Consider the following 17,306-nt stretch of genomic DNA (forward strand, 5'->3'; position numbering starts at 1 on the left):
CCTGGTCGGTATCAGCTCTTCTCTGTGTAAACTCTTCCTATGTCTTCTCGCTCTTCACCTCACCTTCCCCAAGGGCTGCAGCTCCCAGGCATGCTGACGACTCCCACCCTCTCTGCCTGGCCTCAGCTGTGGGTTATACCTGTATGGCCAGATGCCCATCAGTCTTCACGTCTGGACGTTGCAATGGCCCCTTTAAGTACACAGGTCCTAAAATGAACTCATGATCAGCCTGTAGAAGCATCCTCTGAACAGGTGTCATCAGCCACCATCTACCCAGTCTCTCGGCACAGTGGGGACTCCCAGAGTCCCTCCTTCCTCCCAGCAGGCATCTAGCTTCTGAAGAGTCCACCTCTGGAATATCCCTGCCCTTTCTGCCTTCCTCTCTCCTGCTGGATCCCAGCAGCCCCCTCCTGCCTCCTTTCAACCCATCTCCACCAGCCTTTTTCCAAACGTCTCCAAACGTCTAACCCCCCCGCCCCCCCAAACCCTTCAGTGGCCCCCCATCGCCTACGAAGTTAAGTTCCCACTCCTTAAGCGGAGCTGCAAGGTGATTCACAAATTTGGGGAAAGAAAGAATGTGTTTCTCTAGTTTTGACCACTTGGAGAATAAATGGCCCAATGCCCCATGGGACCCCATTATGGGCTTTTCTTTCGGAGTCTGGACATGGTCAACCATTAGAAGGTCCGGTCGTCGTGATGAGGGCTAGCTTTCCAAAGCCACCCTGCTCCCCGCCCCACAAAACACACAGATACAAATCCGATCTGAGATCGTCTGGCTAGCTTCTCTAAAGAGTCCTGGAGGGTTCGGGGAAATCCTGCTACCTTTAGGACCTGGAGGATCCGAGTAGGGGGGTCACCCCGCCCCCCCCGCCCCCACTCCCACCCCCACCCCCACCCCCGGCCGCCGAGCCGGCACCGGAACTGCCTGATGGGAAGACGCAGACCCGCGCTCCAGGAGGTCTCGCTGCCCGGGGCGTCGGATTCCTGCAGAGATCTCGGTGGGCAGTCAGAGATGCGCGCCGAGCCTGGGAGCGCGGGGTGGGGTGGGGAGGGGGGGCTCCCCCTCCTCTTGCGGGACTTATTTAGGATTCGGGGTGTGCACGTGATTCCCCAGCGAGGGCGGACGAAGGGCGCTCTCCAACAAGCAGGGCCGACCCCAAGTCCCCCGAGAGCCCCTCTGGCAGGGTCCTTAGGACTGGGAGCCTGGAAGGAGCTGACTTGCCTGGTGGTGGCGCGCAGCCGCGGGCCCGGGTGAGTTCCCGCCGTGAGCGTCTCCCCAGCCCAGACCCTGCAGTCCACCTCCTTCTCCTCCTCCTCGTCCCGGCCTTTGGTCCTGGCGGGGGTGGCAGGGGGCGGGAGCCCAGAGGCGCAGGCCGGGCAGCCGGAACCGTCGCACGCCGAGCAGTCCGCAGCGTCCCAGGGGCGGGCGCGGGGACCGCGGGCTGAGGTCTGTCCCGAGAGGGCGAGGGCGGGGGCGGGGGCGGGGGCGGGAGCGCAGGCCAGGAAAGTGGGAGGGGACAGGTTGAGGGGTGGTCTCTGAGGAGGAGCCAGGCTGAACCGTATTGTTCGCCTCGGCCGCCCGGAGCGCGCGGAGCGGGCCGGAGAGCGTACGCGGGGCGCTCCGCTTCCCGTGTTCTCCCCGTCCCCGGCGCCCCGAGAAGAGGTCCGGGCTTTCCCGCGCGCCCCGGGACGCCTCTGCTCAGGTGGGGTGCGGGTCTTCCCTGGGGGCGCGGGCAAGGGAGGCGTTCCGCGCCGGTGGGGCTGCGACTGCTGCACCCGGGGACCGGGAGTCCCGAGTGGGCCGCCCAGCGCAGCGCAGCCCCCGCCGCCTCCGCGGGCCGGGAGGCCGGGTGGGCGCACGGGAGCGAGCATTCGGCGCTTCACCCGCGCCGCGTGCTTCCGCAGGAGCCGGGGGCCCCGCGATGGCCGCGGGACGCAGCCACAGGGAGCCGCGGCGAGGATACCCGGGCGCTCCTCCCTAGCGGGGCGCAGCCTCCTCCTAAGTCCGCCGCCCGACCGGCGGGATGGGGGGCGGAGGGTCTGCCCTAAGGGTCTGCGCGGACCACCGCGGGGGCATCAACTGGCTCAGTCTGAGCCCCGACGGGCAGCGCCTGCTGACGGGCAGCGAGGACGGCACGGCCCGACTCTGGAGCACCGCGGACGGCCAGTGCTGCGCCCTCCTGCAAGGTAGACCCGCTTGGCCGCGTCCTCCGACCTCTCTCTCTGTCCTCCTCTCTGCCGCTCGCCTGCCTCAGACCTGGGCGCTTTTGTCCGCAGACCCCTTCCCCCAAGTCCAGCCCGCGCCCATCGCGCTGGGTGGGGTGGGAGTGCAGAGGGGGCTGCGATACGGGCCAGTGAGCCGAGGGGCGAGGCTGCGAGGGCGCAGATCACCTGTCAGCCGCTGGGTGAAATCCCTTCCATCACGGCAGTTTTAACAAAAACAAATCGCAGCTCTGCCCCTTTCAGCTTCCCTCGTCTCTCACTGGCCTTATGACCTTTGGCTGAACATTTCCTCTCTCGGGGCCTTTGTAGTCACAACGGTGGCTTGTTAATCGGCCTAGGCACTACGGAGTGCACTCCGCGTGGTGTGGTACTGTTTTCCCACCACTCGTGCAGGCAGGGAAACTGAGGCACGGAGTTAAGTAGTTCGCCAGCGGTTTACACAGCCCATGGTGGGGCAGAGTCGAAAACCCCCTCCGTCATTCGACCCGCCTGCCCTGCTCTCTCACTGCCTCATTTCACCCGCAATTTGGCATGTTTGGAAACTCCATGAAATAGCAGGAGGTACACATAGGCGTAAATATTGTTTTACGAAAGAGCCCTACCAGTCTCCCCACACCGATTTATATCTGTGGCTTACTCAAGGGGAGGTGGACGTTTTTCTTACCTCGGGTCCCTGTCACATGCCTGCAGCACGGGAGTGTGAGGTCCCTCTGTTGTCTGAGTGGCTCCTATAGCCCCTGTGGAAGCGCCAGGCTGCTTGCAGTGTGTGCACAGTTAGTTTTCACTGTTGGTTTTTCCACCATAATCAGCAAATCCTGGGTGGCCTGCCCCAGGCCTCCTGGCTCATCTAGGCACAGGGAGTAAATTAGCTTCCGTACTGGAGGATCCTGACCCTGCTGGGTTTCTTTTTTTCATTTCATTTCATTTATTTATTTATTTATCTTTGGCTGGGCCATGAGGCTCGTGGGATCTTAGTTCCCCCCCCACGACCGAGGAGTGAACCTGTGCCCCCTGCAGTGGAAGCGCAGAGTCTTCCAAACCAACAGGTGGGACCGCTAGGGAAGTCCCACCCTGTTGGTTTTATTTTTAATTAATTTATTTTTTGGCTGCGTTGGGTCTTCACTGCTGTGCGCGGGCTTTGTCTAGTCGCGGAGAGCGGGCGCTACTCTTCGTTGCAGTGCGCGGGCTTCTCATTGCGATGGCTTCTCTTGTTGCGGAGCACGGGCTTTAGGTGTGCAGGCTTCAGTAGTTGTGGCATGCGGGCTTCAGTAGTTGTGGCGCGCGGGCTTAGTTGCTCCCCGTCATGTGGGATCTTCCCAGACCAGGGCTCGACCCCGTGTCCCCTACTTTGTCAGGTAGATCTTGACCACTGAACCGCTAGGGAAGTCGCACCCTGTTGGTTTTACATCAAAACTCAGTAGGGATGCATTTTGGACTGCCTGCTATTTGGGAGCTGGTGTAGATAATGGGGAGTTGCCACCACGCACAGATAGTCACACACGTTGTCAAGGCATAGATCTGTTAGAAAATTTAAATCCAGTGTGTATTGCTTTCCAAACATGAGAAGAGTGTCTGGAGGGCTTTCAGAGATGCAGGCTCCTAGGTCTGGATTTCACTGAGCCTTTGGGGGTAGGACTCCAGAATTGGCATTTCTAACAAGCTGTGAGGTGACTGCTGATCGGCTGGCCCGGGGAGCCCCGGGCCTGGGACCCCTCGTGGGAGCCCCGTTTGTAGGCCAGTTTCTGCCTCAGGAAGCTCCAGTCCTTTCCAGGGTGGTTCTGGCCTCGTGGGCATCCGGCTCCGCCCCCAGGGCCCACAGTCCTGCCCAGCCCTGCCCTGCCATCCTCACCCGGCTCTGTGCCTGGCAAGTCCCCTACACACCCACTTTAGTGACCCTCACAGCGGCTCGTCCCCGCAGGACACCAGAACCTGCTTCCTAGCAACGCCACGCTGGACCCTCTGTTGCCCTAGTTGGAGGCCTTCCCACTCCATGGGAAAACGCTATCAAACGGAAAAACTGCTGACAGGGTCGTTTCTTTTATAAGGGTTTGCACTTTAAGAATTGTCAAGGACAGAGGGGACAAAAGTAACCTTTGCTTATCCTGAAATTGCACTGATAGACTTGTGAGAGAGTCATTTTGGGTGTGTGATAATCCTTGTGTGGCCCCCATGGTAAGCAAGGACCTGCCAACTGCTCCTCTGTGGGATTTTTTTTTTTTTGGCTGCGTTGGGTCTTTGTTGCCGCACGCGGGATTTCTCGAGTTGCGGCGAGCAGGGGCTACTCTTCATTGCGGTGCGCGGGCTTCTCATTGTGGTGGCTTCTCTTGTTGCAGAGCTCAGGCTCTAGGCGCGCAGGCTTCAGTAGTTGTGGCACACGAGCTTAGTTGCTCTGTGGCGTGTGGGATCTTCCCGGACCAGGGATCAAACTCGTGTCCCCTGCATTGGCAGGTGGATTCTTAACCACTGCGCCACCAGGGAAGTCCATAGGATTTTTTTTGTATGAGTGAAATATTAATAAAAATGTCTTGACATTTTAGTGCCCTGTATTTTATAAATACCCTTCTGAGTACATATTTCTTATGTTATTAACCCTTGCAACTGTGAGGTGGATAGAATTGACAGCAGTTTAGGGACTTCCCTGGCAGTCCAGTGGTTAGGACTCTGCGCTTTCACTGCTGAGGGTCTGGGTTCAGTCCCTGGTTGGGGAACTAAGACAAGCTGCGTGGCACGGCCAAAAAATAAAATAACAATTGACAGCAGTTTATTTATTTTTAAAATTTTATTGAAGTATAGTTGACTTACAATGTTGTGTTAATTTCTTCTGTACAGCAAAGTGGCTCAGTTATACATATAAATTTATATATATTCTTTTCCATTAGGGTTTGTCACAGAATATTGAATATAGTTCCCTGTGCTATACAGTAGGACCTTGTTGTTTATCCATTCTATATATAATAGTTTGCCTCTGTGAATCCCAAGCTCCCATTCCTTCCCTCCCCACCCCTGGCAACCACAAGTCTGTTCTCTATGTCTGTGAGTCTGTTTTTGTTTTGTAGATATGTTGATTTGTATCGTATTTGAGATTCCACCTATAAGTGATATCATACGGTATTTGTCTTTCTCTTTCTGACTTACTTCGCTGAGTATGGTAATGTCTGGGTCCATCCATGTTGCTGCAAATGGCATTATTTCATTCTTTTTGATGGCTGAATAGTATTCCATTGTGTGTATATGTGTGTGTGTGTGTGTGTACACACCACATCTCCTTTATCCATTCATCTGTCGGTGGACGTTCAGGTAGCTTCCATGTCTTGGCTATTGTGAAGAGTGCTGCTGTGATAACACCAGGTTATAGATGAGAACAGGAGATGCAGATGTTTACCGACAGGCAGCATATTCTAAGTGTCTCCTAGACACTCACATGGTGAGGCAGGTGCCGTTGTCAGCACGCCCCAAGCATAGTGTGGTCGCAGGGCTTGTCCAGGGTCTTGCGGCTGGTTGGCGGCAGAGAGGCTTCTCGCCCACCGTGTGGCCCCTGCTCTGGGCAGGACAGAGTTGCAGGGAAGCTGTGCTCCCCCGGGGCCACACGGCTGATCAGCGGCAGACCCTGCAGGTCTCCTGACTCCAAATCCAGGCTCTTTCCACTGCCATCATAGACACTGCCACCTCGGGGTGAGTGCCAGCTCCTTGCATAGCTTGGGGCCCACAGAAGGCTTCAAAGGAGAGCCTGTTGGTGGGTCAGGCCTGGATTTCTCGGGCAGAGTGGCCTGGGTTGGCAGCTCCCGCTGTGCGTTTTCCTTCTGCAGACGAGCTCACGGTGCAGAAGCAGTTGGGGGCCAGAGGATCTTCCCAGATCTTCCCAGGCCAGGGCTCGAACCCATGTCCCCTGCATTGGCAGGTGGATTCTTGAACACTGCGCCACCAGGGAAGCCCTATGTATTTATTTATTTTGGCTGCGCCAAGTCTTAGTTGCGGCACACGGGCTCTTCATTGCTGCACGCGGGATCCTCAGTTGCAGTGTGAGGGCTTCTTAGTTGCGGCATGCATGTGGGATCTAGTTCCCCGAGCAGGGATGGAACCCGGGTCTCTCACACTGGGAGCGTGGAGTCTCACCCGCTGGACCACCAGGGAAGTCCCGTGCCTCAGTTTCTTAATCTGTGAACTGGGGGTGATAACAAGAGGAACCTAGTCTCATAAGGTCATGGTGGGCATCAAGCCAGTTAATAAAGAGTTCCTAGCTCACTGTATTTGCTGTCTTAGCCTTCATGCCCGAAGTGAGTCACAGCACCCCTTGGCACTGTGCCATGCCAGCTCCAAAGCTCTTGGTCATTTGCCTCCCACAACTCTTCATCATCCCGTTTTGTAGATGAGGAAACTGAGGCTTGCCAGCCCTCTGCGCTCCTCCTTCTGGGTCCAGAGCCCTTTCCCCCTCACCTGCCTGTTGGCTTGACTGTGCTGGGTGCCTGTGTCGGATTCAAAGGTGCAAGAGTCTCAGATCCCGCCCCAGGGAATTTGCAGATTGGATTGAGAGAACGACTGCTTAACTAAGGGCCGTGTGCACTTCGGAAGAGCAGGAACTTGGTGGGCTGGGGTAGTCAGGGTTCACCTCTTGGCCCAGGAAGACCTGGAACTGAGACAATTTTTACTTGTTATAAAAAACACACAGCATAGTATTCACCATCTTAGCCATTTTTAATATACAGTTCAGAGACATTAAACGCTCAAAATGTTGCACAGCCATCACCACCATCACCTCCAGGAGTTTTTCCTCTTGTAAAACTGAAACCGGGGGCTTCCCTGGTGGCGCAGTGGTTGAGAGTCCGCCTGCCGATGCAGGGGACACAGGTTCGTGCCCCGGTCCAGAAAGATCCCACGTGCCGCGGAGCGGCTGGGCCCGTGAGCCATGGCCGCTGAGCCTGCGCGTCCGGAGCCTGTGCTCCGCAGCGGGAGAGGCCACAGCAGTGAGAGGCCCACGTACCGCAAAAAAAAAAAAAAAAAAAAAAAACTGAAACCGTCCCCTCTGAACAATAACCGAATTCCTCCCTCCCCCAGCCCCTGGCACCCACTGTTCTACTTTCTGCTTCTAGGAACCTGACTCCTCTGGGTGCCTTGTATAAGTGGAATCACATATTAGTTGTCTTTTGGGGACTGGCTCATTTCACTCAGCACAATGTCCCCAAGGTTGTAGCACGGGCCACAGTGTCCTTCCTTTTGAAAGCCGAAGGCTGCTCTGCCGTGTGGATCTCATGCGTCTTCTTTATCCATCACCCGTCAGTGGACACGGGCTGCTTCCACTTCCTGACCATTGTGAGTGACGCTGCTGTGAACATGGGTGTGCAAATATCTCTTCCAGGCCCTGCTTTCCATTCTTTTGGGTATATACCCAGAAGTGGGATTGCTGAATCATCTCATGCATATTTTTAAACGGGCACGTGGGAGCACAGGGAAGGCTCTCAGACATAAACAAATCGTTATTAACTTTGTCCTGGTCAAGGAAAAATTCCATCAAAAACGTTTGTTTTGGGCTTCCCTGGTGGCGCAGTGGTTGGGAGTCCGCCTGCCGATGCAGGGGACACGGGTTCGTGCCCCGATCCGGGAAGATCCCACATGCCGCGGAGCGGCTGGGCCCGTGAGCCATGGCCGCTGAGCCTGCGCGTCCGGAGCCTGTGCTCCTCAACGGGAGAGGCCACAGCAGTGAGAGGCCTGCCTACCGCAAAAAAAAAAAAAAAAAAAAAAAAAACGGTTTGTTTTAAGTACGGATGTGAAGGAGGCCCACGCTGGCAATTCACTCTAAAGCTCTGTGGAGACCACAGTCTGGGGCAGGTGAGCTCCCCTGTGGGTGCGGATTTAGGAGAATGGGGATGGAGGCCGGAGAGATTTTGGTCAAGGTTGTGGAGCTGGTGAAGCTGGGCTGAGGACAGGCCCTGCGGCGGCAGCAGTGAGCAGAGCATCAGCCCGGGCTGGGAGCTCGGGGGCAGGTGGCCCAAGCCTGCGTCCTCAGTGGCTTTGTCAGACCCCGTCCATTCCAGCCAGGGCTCCTGTGCTCAGACAACGGCAGGAAACAACTGGCACCTCAGAATGGTAATTCAAGGAGAGTCTAATAAAGGGACGCTTGTAAAATGTGGGCAGAGGGCTTCCCTGGTGGCGCAGTGGTTGAGAGTCCACCTGTCAATGCAGGGGACACGGGTTCGTGCCCCGGTCCGGGAGGATCCCACATGCCGCGGAGCGGCTGGGCCCGTGGGCCATGGCCGCTGAGCCTGCGCGTCTGGAGCCTGAGGCCACAACAGTGAGAGGCCCGCGCACCGCGATGGAGGGTGGCCCCCGCTCGCCCCAACTAGAGAAAGTCCTCGCACAGAAACGAAGACCCAACACAGCCAAAACTAATAAATAAATAAATTTAAAAAAAAAAAAAAAAAAAAAAATGTGGGCAGAGTATGGGGAACCGCTGTACTTACGGCGAGTACCAGAGGAGCTGTCACCATCCCCAGGCCTGAAGGACGGAGGGTGGGAGCGGTCACTGCCGCCTGGAAACGGCTGGGGAGGGGGCTCCCTCCGGGGAGGCGTGACCGTGGTTTGAGGGCCTCGGCCAGCGCGTCCCGAACTAGAGACCCCTCCTGGGGCTCCCGACTGTCTGAACCCTGCGGGCAGCGGAGGAGACCGGGAGCCCACAGCGGGTGGGGGGCGCTGCAGGGCGCAGGCTGGAGAAGACGAGGACCCACGGGGGCAGACGAAAGACTCCAGGGGCAGCAGGGCGAGAGGAGGCCCTGCTTTTCATGCTGAGTTGAAGGCGTGTTCAGCTGGGCCGTGCCCAATCCAGGCCCCTCTGCCCCTGCAGACCCTGGTCTCCAGCGCGGCGAGCTGCTGCTGCGTGGGGAGGGGGCACTTGGACTCTAAACCTCCGGCAAGTCCAGGGGCGTGCAAGCCGGGAGACGGGGCCAGCTACCTTGGCAGGAAACCCTGAGCCTCAGCATATTCTTTTGAACATAATAACCGCGTTTTATCTGCATTCTATATCCCTTCAAAAATATTTATTTTTAGTTTGGCTTTCATGCTTATTCTGCACAATTCCAACAGCTTGTGGCCGAGGCGCTGTGGTCCCTGGAGGCATGATGGGCCCTCCCTTCTCCGAGCCCTCACTCCTCCACCGCTGGTGATCCTGTCGGGGCGGTGGAGCCCTGTCGTTGGTCTGTGGATTATAGTCTGTGGATTATAGTCAGGGGCGCGCTCCGCAGCCCCCAGGGCCCCTGTGCTGCAAGGGCTCTGAGCCCGGATCGCTTCCTTGGGTTGTCAGATGTGAGATGGGCGTCTTGTGCTGGAGAAGGGGCTTGTGCAGGGGAGAGCCTTGATCGATGCAAGGACCCCCGCCAGCTTGGCCAGTCCCCTGAGGGGGCAGAGGGTCAGCCTGGCCCAGCTTCGGGGATGAGTTTTTTTACATTGAAAAACTTCTTTTTATTGTCACCTCTTTTCTTCAAGTCTGTTTATATTTTTGTTGATTTGCAATCAGTGTATATATCCGTTTTTTTTACTTCTGTGTATCAGAAAAGCTGTCCCACTCTCACAGTCTTGGTTAATGACTGCAGTTTCACCGAGTCTAGGTGCCACGCTTGGATTTTCAGTGTTTTTCTTGGCCTGGTTGACGGGTTCACATGACGCTCTGCCTTCCTGCTGTCAGATGCTGCTGAGATGGGACGGAAGGAGCTGGAACGGGAGTGACACCCCGAGGGAGCCTCTCCTGGCCTTGGTTAGCACTGGGGACTCCTCATGGTGCTGCGCCCTCCCGACCCCTCCTGATGGCTGATCTGGTCTCGGGGAAAGCTCGTTGAGAATCCTCAAATATTTTATAAACATTTTGGGATTGGCAAAAAGCTGGGCTGTGTTTTGCCAAACACATTTGCCCTCGACTTTTTGTTTGTTTGTTTGTTTGCGGTACGCGGGCCTCTCACTGTCGTGGCCTCTCCCGTTGCGGAGCACAGGTTCCGGACGCGCAGGCTCAGTGGCCATGGCTCACGGGCCCAGCCGCTCCGCAGCATGTGGGATCTTCCCGGACCGGGGCACGAACCCGTGTCCCCTGCAGCGGCAGGCGGACTCTCAACCACTGCGCCACCAGGGAAGCCCTGCCCTCGACCTTTAAACTGATGCGCACTTTGAGGGAAACAGTCTGCAGCCTCTTCCCGTGTTTACTTAATTTACGCAAATGTTGTTTTCCTAGAGGCCTGGTATGTGCTATCCAAGAAGAGGGGAAAACGTTTCTTTCTTACTTTAAAAAAAAATTCTGTTTCTTAGAACTCAGGAAGTTGGGTTCTTCCAAGAGAAACTAAGCTTGACCCCAGGGCCAAAAAAAAAAAAAAGTAAGTGTGAATCAGCTTGAAACTACCCAGGAGATTCTAAATCCCCGTCTAAGATACCAGACTTCTAGATGAAATTTTAAAATCCGATCGAAATCCTTAAAGTAATAAATATAACGCTCCCATGTGTTATTATTTGCATTCATCAGTCTCCTCGTCTGTGAAATGGCTCTTAGGTCTAACATTCCTTTGCTTCCGTTGATTTTCTGGTCCCTGAATTCTTCTCCAGTAGAGTCAGCTTCAGTTTGCTGTTGGAAGTGCTTATATCCGAGATGGAAACACTTTTACCTGAAAAACAGGCCCTACTGTGTCCAAGGATGGAGGATTCCTGGGCTGCTTAATCACGGTCGAGTGGTAAACATCGACCCCACAGCCAGGGTGAGAGTCAAAAGATCTGACAACTGCCCTGTAAGAGGATGACCAGGTGCACTTGGCCGAGACCCCAGACTGCGGGGCCCTCCCTCCGTCCCAGACCTCCACCCTCACTGTGTCTACTTAATCCACTGTTTCTGCCAAATGCCTGAATTCTGGCCCCAGGGGCCCCTCCTGCTTTGGTGTGTGCTAGCTTCTCTCCCAGATGCTCTTCCTCTTCTCCCGACAGACACGGGTACTGCGTAGACCCTTCCTTGCCTGCCACACCCAGGCTTCTGCTCTGTCGACCCTCGTCACACTCTGTCCCAGCACGTATCAAGCTCGACTGACTGTCCCTCCTTCTGGGCTGGCTGCTCTGTTTGAAGGCAGGGAATGTGTTTTAATTATGTCTGTTTCTGTATTTGTGTCCGGCAGCTGCTGTGACCAGTGATCACACTGGGTTTCCTTAAAACAAGTTTATTCCGGCACAAGTCTGGAGGCCAAAAGTCCAAAATCAGTGTCACTGGGATGAAATCAAGGGGTTGGCAGGGCTGGGTTCCTTCTGCAACCTGTAGGGGAGAATGCCGTTGCCTTTCCAGCTTCTGATGGCTGCTGCACCCCTTGGCTTGTGGCCGCATCACTTCCATCTTCAGGGCCAGCACCTGCAAATCTCTGCTCTCTCTTCACGGTGCCTTCTCTGTGTCCTCAGATCTCCCTCTGCCTCCTCTATGTGTGTATTTATTTATTTATTTATTTGGCTGTGCCGGGTCTTAGGTGTGGCATGAGGGATCTTTAGTTGAGGCATGTGGGATCTTTAGTTGCAGCATGTGGGCTCTCAGTTGCGACATGCAGGATCCAGTTCCCTGACCAGGGGTCGAACCTGGGCCCCCTGCATTGGGAACATGGAGTCTTAACCACTGGACCACCAGGGAAGTCCCTCTGCCTCTTTCTTATAAGGATGCTTGTGATGGTGTGTAGGGCCCACCCTGATATCCAGGACAATCTCCCCGTCTCAACATCCTTAATTAATTGCATCTATAAATGTGTCTTCTTCCAAGAAAGGTAACATTTCTAGGTTCCAGCAATTAGGACCTGCTCTCTTCGGGGCCAGAATTCTGCCTACCACAGTGTCTGTCCCCAAATGTAAGAACAGCTCACGCCTCGCGTTTACACAGCCAGCACAGGAACACCGTGAGATAGGCATTGTCACTCTCCCCATTTCAGGTGAGGAAATCGAGGCACAGAGCGGTGAAATAAGTTGCCCATGGGCAGCCAGTAGCAGCACCAGGCTTCTGGCCCAGGCATTCTGGTTCCGAAGACCATGCCCTTGGCCCCTGTACTTCCTGCGTCTGTAACATGGGGTTTGTTGAATGACGGAGTGAATACAAGTAGCTGAAAAGTTTGAAGAAGCCTAAAAGGAGACGACTAAGAAGGGGGAGGGAAGGAGAGGAGGGAGGAAGGATTCCAGGGCAGGCTAAGTGCCCCCTGAATTGCTCCTGGCCCCCACGATTCCTGAGATTCTCCCAGACTTAAAGCATCATTTCAACACGTTAGTCACTACTGGACTTGCTGCAAACACTCGCCGCCCCCTGCTTTCTTCCCTTCCTCCCCATCTCAAACATTCTCAAAGAAAAACGGGAGCTGGCATGCCCTGCTGTGCTCACGTCTCCCCTGCTCATCTGTAGGGCACGAAAGCTACGTGACCTTCTGCCAGCTGGAGGACGAAGCCGCCTACACGTGCAGTGCTGACTGCACCATCAGGAAGTGGGATGTGCTGACCGGGCAGTGTCTGCAGGTGTTCCGGGGACACACGTCCATTGTGAACAGGTCGGTGTGCCTGCCAGGCGGGGAGGACTCGGCCTCTCCTCATGGTACCCGGCCGAGTCCCAGGGGACAGAGATGTAGGCTGTGGGGCCCCTGCCCTGGAGGAACTTAGCTTCCCTGGGGAACACGTGTGGACATGCGGGGAGGTGGTCCGGAGCAACAGCAGTGGAAGGACAGCAGTGTCCCCAGCGCAGCAAGCGCTAACTGCCCAGGGCTGCAGGTTGGGGGGCTGGGAGGCGGAGGTGGGGCAGGGAGGCACCACCAACACTTAGACCAGAGCCTGAAAGCCCTCCCATGGCCCTGGCAGGACAGCTGCCCCCAGCTGGGTGCAGGGAAAGGGGTTGGAGGCTACAGCTCCCACCGAGGGAACAAATTCCACAGGAAATGGCTTAATTGGTACCTGATGGTGGACTGGGGGCTCGGAGGAGGGGCAGAATGGGGATTGTTCTGAAGAGGGAGTCGAGGGTGTTTTTAAACCTCTCCTTTCCGTGTTGCTGTTGAAGATATCCCAGACCCTCCTTCTCGTGGAGGTTTGAATTTTTGCAAAAATGTATTGAGTTTGGGTCTGAGCTGAGCCATGGAAATTCCTTGGTGATCAGATCAATTGGACACTATCTCTGCAACTTGGGGCCCGTCGCAAACTCCCGAGGGAGTGCCCGGTATGAGCAGGAGTCTGGCCACCGGGGCCCTCGTGACCTCACTGGCCAGGAAGGGCAGCTGCCCGGGCAGCGAACTAAGCAGGGAAAGGGCCCAGTGCAGGCGGGCATTGGCGGAGTGGGGGGCAGGGACGGAAGGATGTTCTCAGCCAGAGGGGATGCTGGCAGCGTGAGCTTTGTGGAGCCTGGGTCCAGGTGGGACCCGTCTGGCCTAATGTTCCAGCGCACGGTGGGTGGAAGCGGTGGGTCAGCCCGATCATTAACTGCCCAGAGTACCAGCTGCCTGTAGACGGAACGGTGCTCCCACAGGGCGGGAACAGGGGAGCGTCGCTGAGCAGAGAGGCATGAGGGTCGTGTTGGCTTGATGGTTCTGAGTGGGGAAGGACCCCAGTGGGGACCCCATAGAGCTCTGCCCCAGCCCCCGCCTCCTGCAGCTGAGCTTTTATCCCACCTACACCCCTTAGATAGAGCAGGCGAGGCCCGGGGTCCTGGGAGACCAGCCAGCACCACGCAGGCCGGGGTGGAGGAGGTCTGGAACTGGGACCCGTATTTCAGCTCTTGCTGGCCTCTTCCACACTCTTTCTTGAGAAAGAAGTTTGTGACTGAGGAGAAGTGTGGGCCTGGGGCGCCTCCTCTAGTGAGGCTGTGAGCGGCCGGAAGGGCTGACAGAGGTTGGGGTGGGTGGAAGAAAGCCACATCTCAGGTGACCAGCCGGCCCTCCGGTTGTACCTGGAAACGAATCAGTGGCTCCTCAAAAGTAAATCTGGACAATTAAGGCTAGAAATGATGCTCTGCCGGGTGTAGACTCTCCCGAGTGCACACATGTTCACACACAAGTGCACATATGCACTCATGCACGCGCACACACACACGCGCGCACTGTTTTTGAGCAGTTGGCCGTTCTAAACATCTCTGGGTGCATATTTGCATTATTAACTAACTGCTCACAAATGCGTGATGGCCCTGAGGTGAGAACACGGGCTACACTTCTCGTGTTTTCAGAGCCGGGCCAGGTGTGTGAGCTTCTGGGGGCACCGGCCTGGCCCGGCGTCCCTGCCGTCACAGGCCACACCCGGCAGGACTCGGGCCCCCAGAACATCACCCGAGGCACCAGGTCGTCACTTTCCTTTAGAAACACACATGTGGTGAATACCGTACCTCCTGGCCTTAGGGAAGAAGCCATCAGTAGAAAGTGCTTTTCTTGTGCTGCATCCTTAATGACTTGTGGGAAGTGAGAACCGCCCAGAGGTGAGAGGCCGTGGAAGGAAGGTCTGCTCTGTTCCGTGTCCATCTTTCCTCCTGCCCGTGCTAGGCTCCCAGGCAAGACCTTTTAAAAGAGGGGTGCCTCTGAGACTGAGATGGGGGTCCTGACCCCTCTGTGGCCACACAGACGACACGCCCCATTCCAGGTTCAGGCCGCAGCCCTTTGGGGGTGGTGTGTAAAGTAGGGTCCACCCTCATGCCCTTTGAAGTTATACACAGAGTTCTATGCTAGAGACAGATGTGTATTTTCTGCAGAGAAAGTCTTAGCATACATCAAAATGAGAATAGGAGTCATGAATAGTTTGGCAGGCTCTGCTCCCCCCCACCCCCCCGCCCCTTCATGGGCTCTCCTGGCTCCCTCACTATTCCCCTGCTGCAGGGGGCCTCAGATTCCTCAGCCTTGAGATTTTCTCAGACTCGGGGCTCCCAGTCACTGGGACCATTCATTCTTCTCACCCATCACCTGGGCTCGTTGAACACGTAAGACGCCAGCCTGCCGGGCAGCCCTGCGCGCTCTGACCCCTGACCCTTCCCCTCTTGCCACCAGGATCCTGGTCGCCAACAACCAGCTCTTCAGCAGCTCCTACGACCGGACAGCTCGAGCCTGGAGTGTGGACAAGGGGCAGGTGGCCCGGGAGTTCCGGGGCCACCGCAACTGTGTGCTGACTCTAGCCTACTCTGCCCCCCAGGACCTCCCTGGGGCTCCGTGCACGGAGGAGGCCGTGGCCAGGGGGCTCCTGGTGACGGGCAGCACGGATGGCACGGCCAAGGTCTGGCAGGTGGCCAGCGGCTGCTGCCACCAGACACTGCGGGGCCACACAGGTGCCGTGCTCTGCCTGGTGCTGGCCACACCTGGCCACACGGCCTTCACTGGAAGCACAGATGCCACCGTCCGAGCCTGGGACATCCTGAGTGGGCAGCAGCTGCGTGTGTTCCAGGAGCACCAGGGCTCCGTCATCTGTCTGGAGGTGAGGCCGGCCTGGCTGCCAGGGAGGCCCCTGGCTCCTCCTCTGAGCTGCCGCCCCACCCAGGGTACCAGTCAGCTCAGGCTGTGGAACAAAGTACCACTGACTGGGCAGCTTAAACAGCAGAGATTGATGGGCTTACAGCTCTGGAGGCCGGAAGTCCGAGATCAAGGTGCCAGCAGGGTTGGTTTCCTCTGAGGCCTCTCCCCTCGGCTGGTAGATGGCCATTCCCCTGGTGTCCTCACACCGTCTTCCCTCTGCTTCCAGACTCCCTCTTCTCGTAAGGACACCAGTCATACTGGATGAGGTTTCACTCTAATGCCCTCATTTTAACTGAATTACGTCCTTAAAGGCCCTATTTCCAAATACGGTCACATTCACAGATACCAGGGTTAGGGCTGTTGCCAACACATGAATTTTGGTTTCTGTCCGTGTGAAGTGAGGATTACGTCTATGCACAAACCGTGGTCCATAATTCCTAAATCCAAAAGTTGAAAAAAAGGAAGGTTTTTTCTTAGGCTTGGCATCAAAACTCATTTCGATATGAGGCTGGTTGTAGTTAAGTTTAATCTCACTTCCTGGGACTACGTATACCTTTGCTGTGGAAACACGAGTGTGTTCCTCAAATCCAGAAACTCCCGAAACACATCGGCCGAGGTTTGGATTAGGGATTACGGACGTGGAGCTGTGCCCACCCCGGGTTGTCGTGAGGATTTAGTGAGTTGACAGCGGACGCAGTGCCTGCCGCAGAGCCTGTTCTTGACGCCCGTCAGCCTGTGATACTGTTGCTATGAAGCGTGTGTTGCTATGAGGATGTGTGGCCTGCACTTGGCGGGCATGTCTGCAGCATATGGTCCCTCCATCTAGATATTAGGGTCTGGATGTTCCTGGCCCGGGTCGTGGCCACAGCCCTTTCCCTTCTCCAGGCCAGTTCCCACACCCGAGGTGAGCAGGTTGGGGTGCAGTGCTCGGAGGCACCGAGCCTCTGGGGAGCCACCGATGAAGCGATGGGGGTGGCCTCGAGGTGACAGGAAACAGTGTGTGGCAGTCCCCTGGAGAGCCAGGTCAGGAGGCCCGTTTTGGGTTCTCGAGGTGAAGGGCAGCCCTAGGGCCCCAGGACCAGTGGAGTAGAGAAGGGCTCCACTTTGCTTGGACAGAACCATCTCTGGCCCCTGGTGAACGTGAGGGCCCATGTTTGGTTGGATAAACTGCATTTTTCTAGTGATGGGGGCAGGGCGGGGGAGTGGTTGTTACTGAGCTAAGAGTCGGCCACCTGGTTTCTTTTTCTTTTTTTTTAACTTTGATTTTTTAAAAAATTTTTATTGGAGTAGAGTTGATTTACAATATTGTGTTAGTTTCAGGTGTGCAGCAAAGTGAATCAGTTATGCATACACATATATCCACACTTTTTTAGGTTCTTTTCCCATATAGGCCGTTACAGAGTCCTGAGTAGAGTTCCCTGTGCTCTACAGCAGGTCCCTAAGCCACCCGGTATCTGATCCCGGGATTTGGGGAGGCGAAGGGAGGACCGGCAGGCACCTGGGAGGCAGCACTGTGTGTGATGGGGAGAGGTGTGCAGGGGGCAGTGGGGATGCATCCTGGGCGGGGCACGGGGGGACGGGCTCTGGGTTCCTGAGGACGCGCGGGGTCTCTGGGCTCAGTCTCCTGGTACCGCCCAG

General features: G+C 56.3%; 1 protein-coding gene across 4 annotated transcripts in view; it reads left to right on the top strand.

The window, feature by feature from the left end:
* Window positions 1-921: 921 nt before the first annotated feature.
* The window catches only part of WDR86 (WD repeat domain 86), a 36,978-nt gene continuing 20,593 nt past the window's right edge, over window positions 922-17,306 (top strand). For 2 of the 4 annotated variants that reach the window (XM_032642884.1, XM_032642881.1), the window contains exons 1-4: window positions 1,588-1,703; window positions 1,906-2,187; window positions 12,605-12,746; window positions 15,210-15,630. In XM_032642884.1, the coding sequence (XP_032498775.1) occupies window positions 2,025-2,187; window positions 12,605-12,746; window positions 15,210-15,630 (726 nt within the window). In that variant the 5' untranslated portion in view covers window positions 1,588-1,703; window positions 1,906-2,024. Of the gene's footprint in view, window positions 999-1,587; window positions 1,704-1,753; window positions 2,188-12,604; window positions 12,747-15,209; window positions 15,631-17,306 lie in introns of those variants that run through there. The other 2 variants (XM_032642883.1, XM_032642882.1) reach the window with 2 other exon arrangements.

Source organism: Phocoena sinus, chromosome 9 (genome assembly GCF_008692025.1).
Source record: "Phocoena sinus isolate mPhoSin1 chromosome 9, mPhoSin1.pri, whole genome shotgun sequence".
NCBI classification, from domain to species: Eukaryota; Metazoa; Chordata; class Mammalia; order Artiodactyla; family Phocoenidae; genus Phocoena; species Phocoena sinus.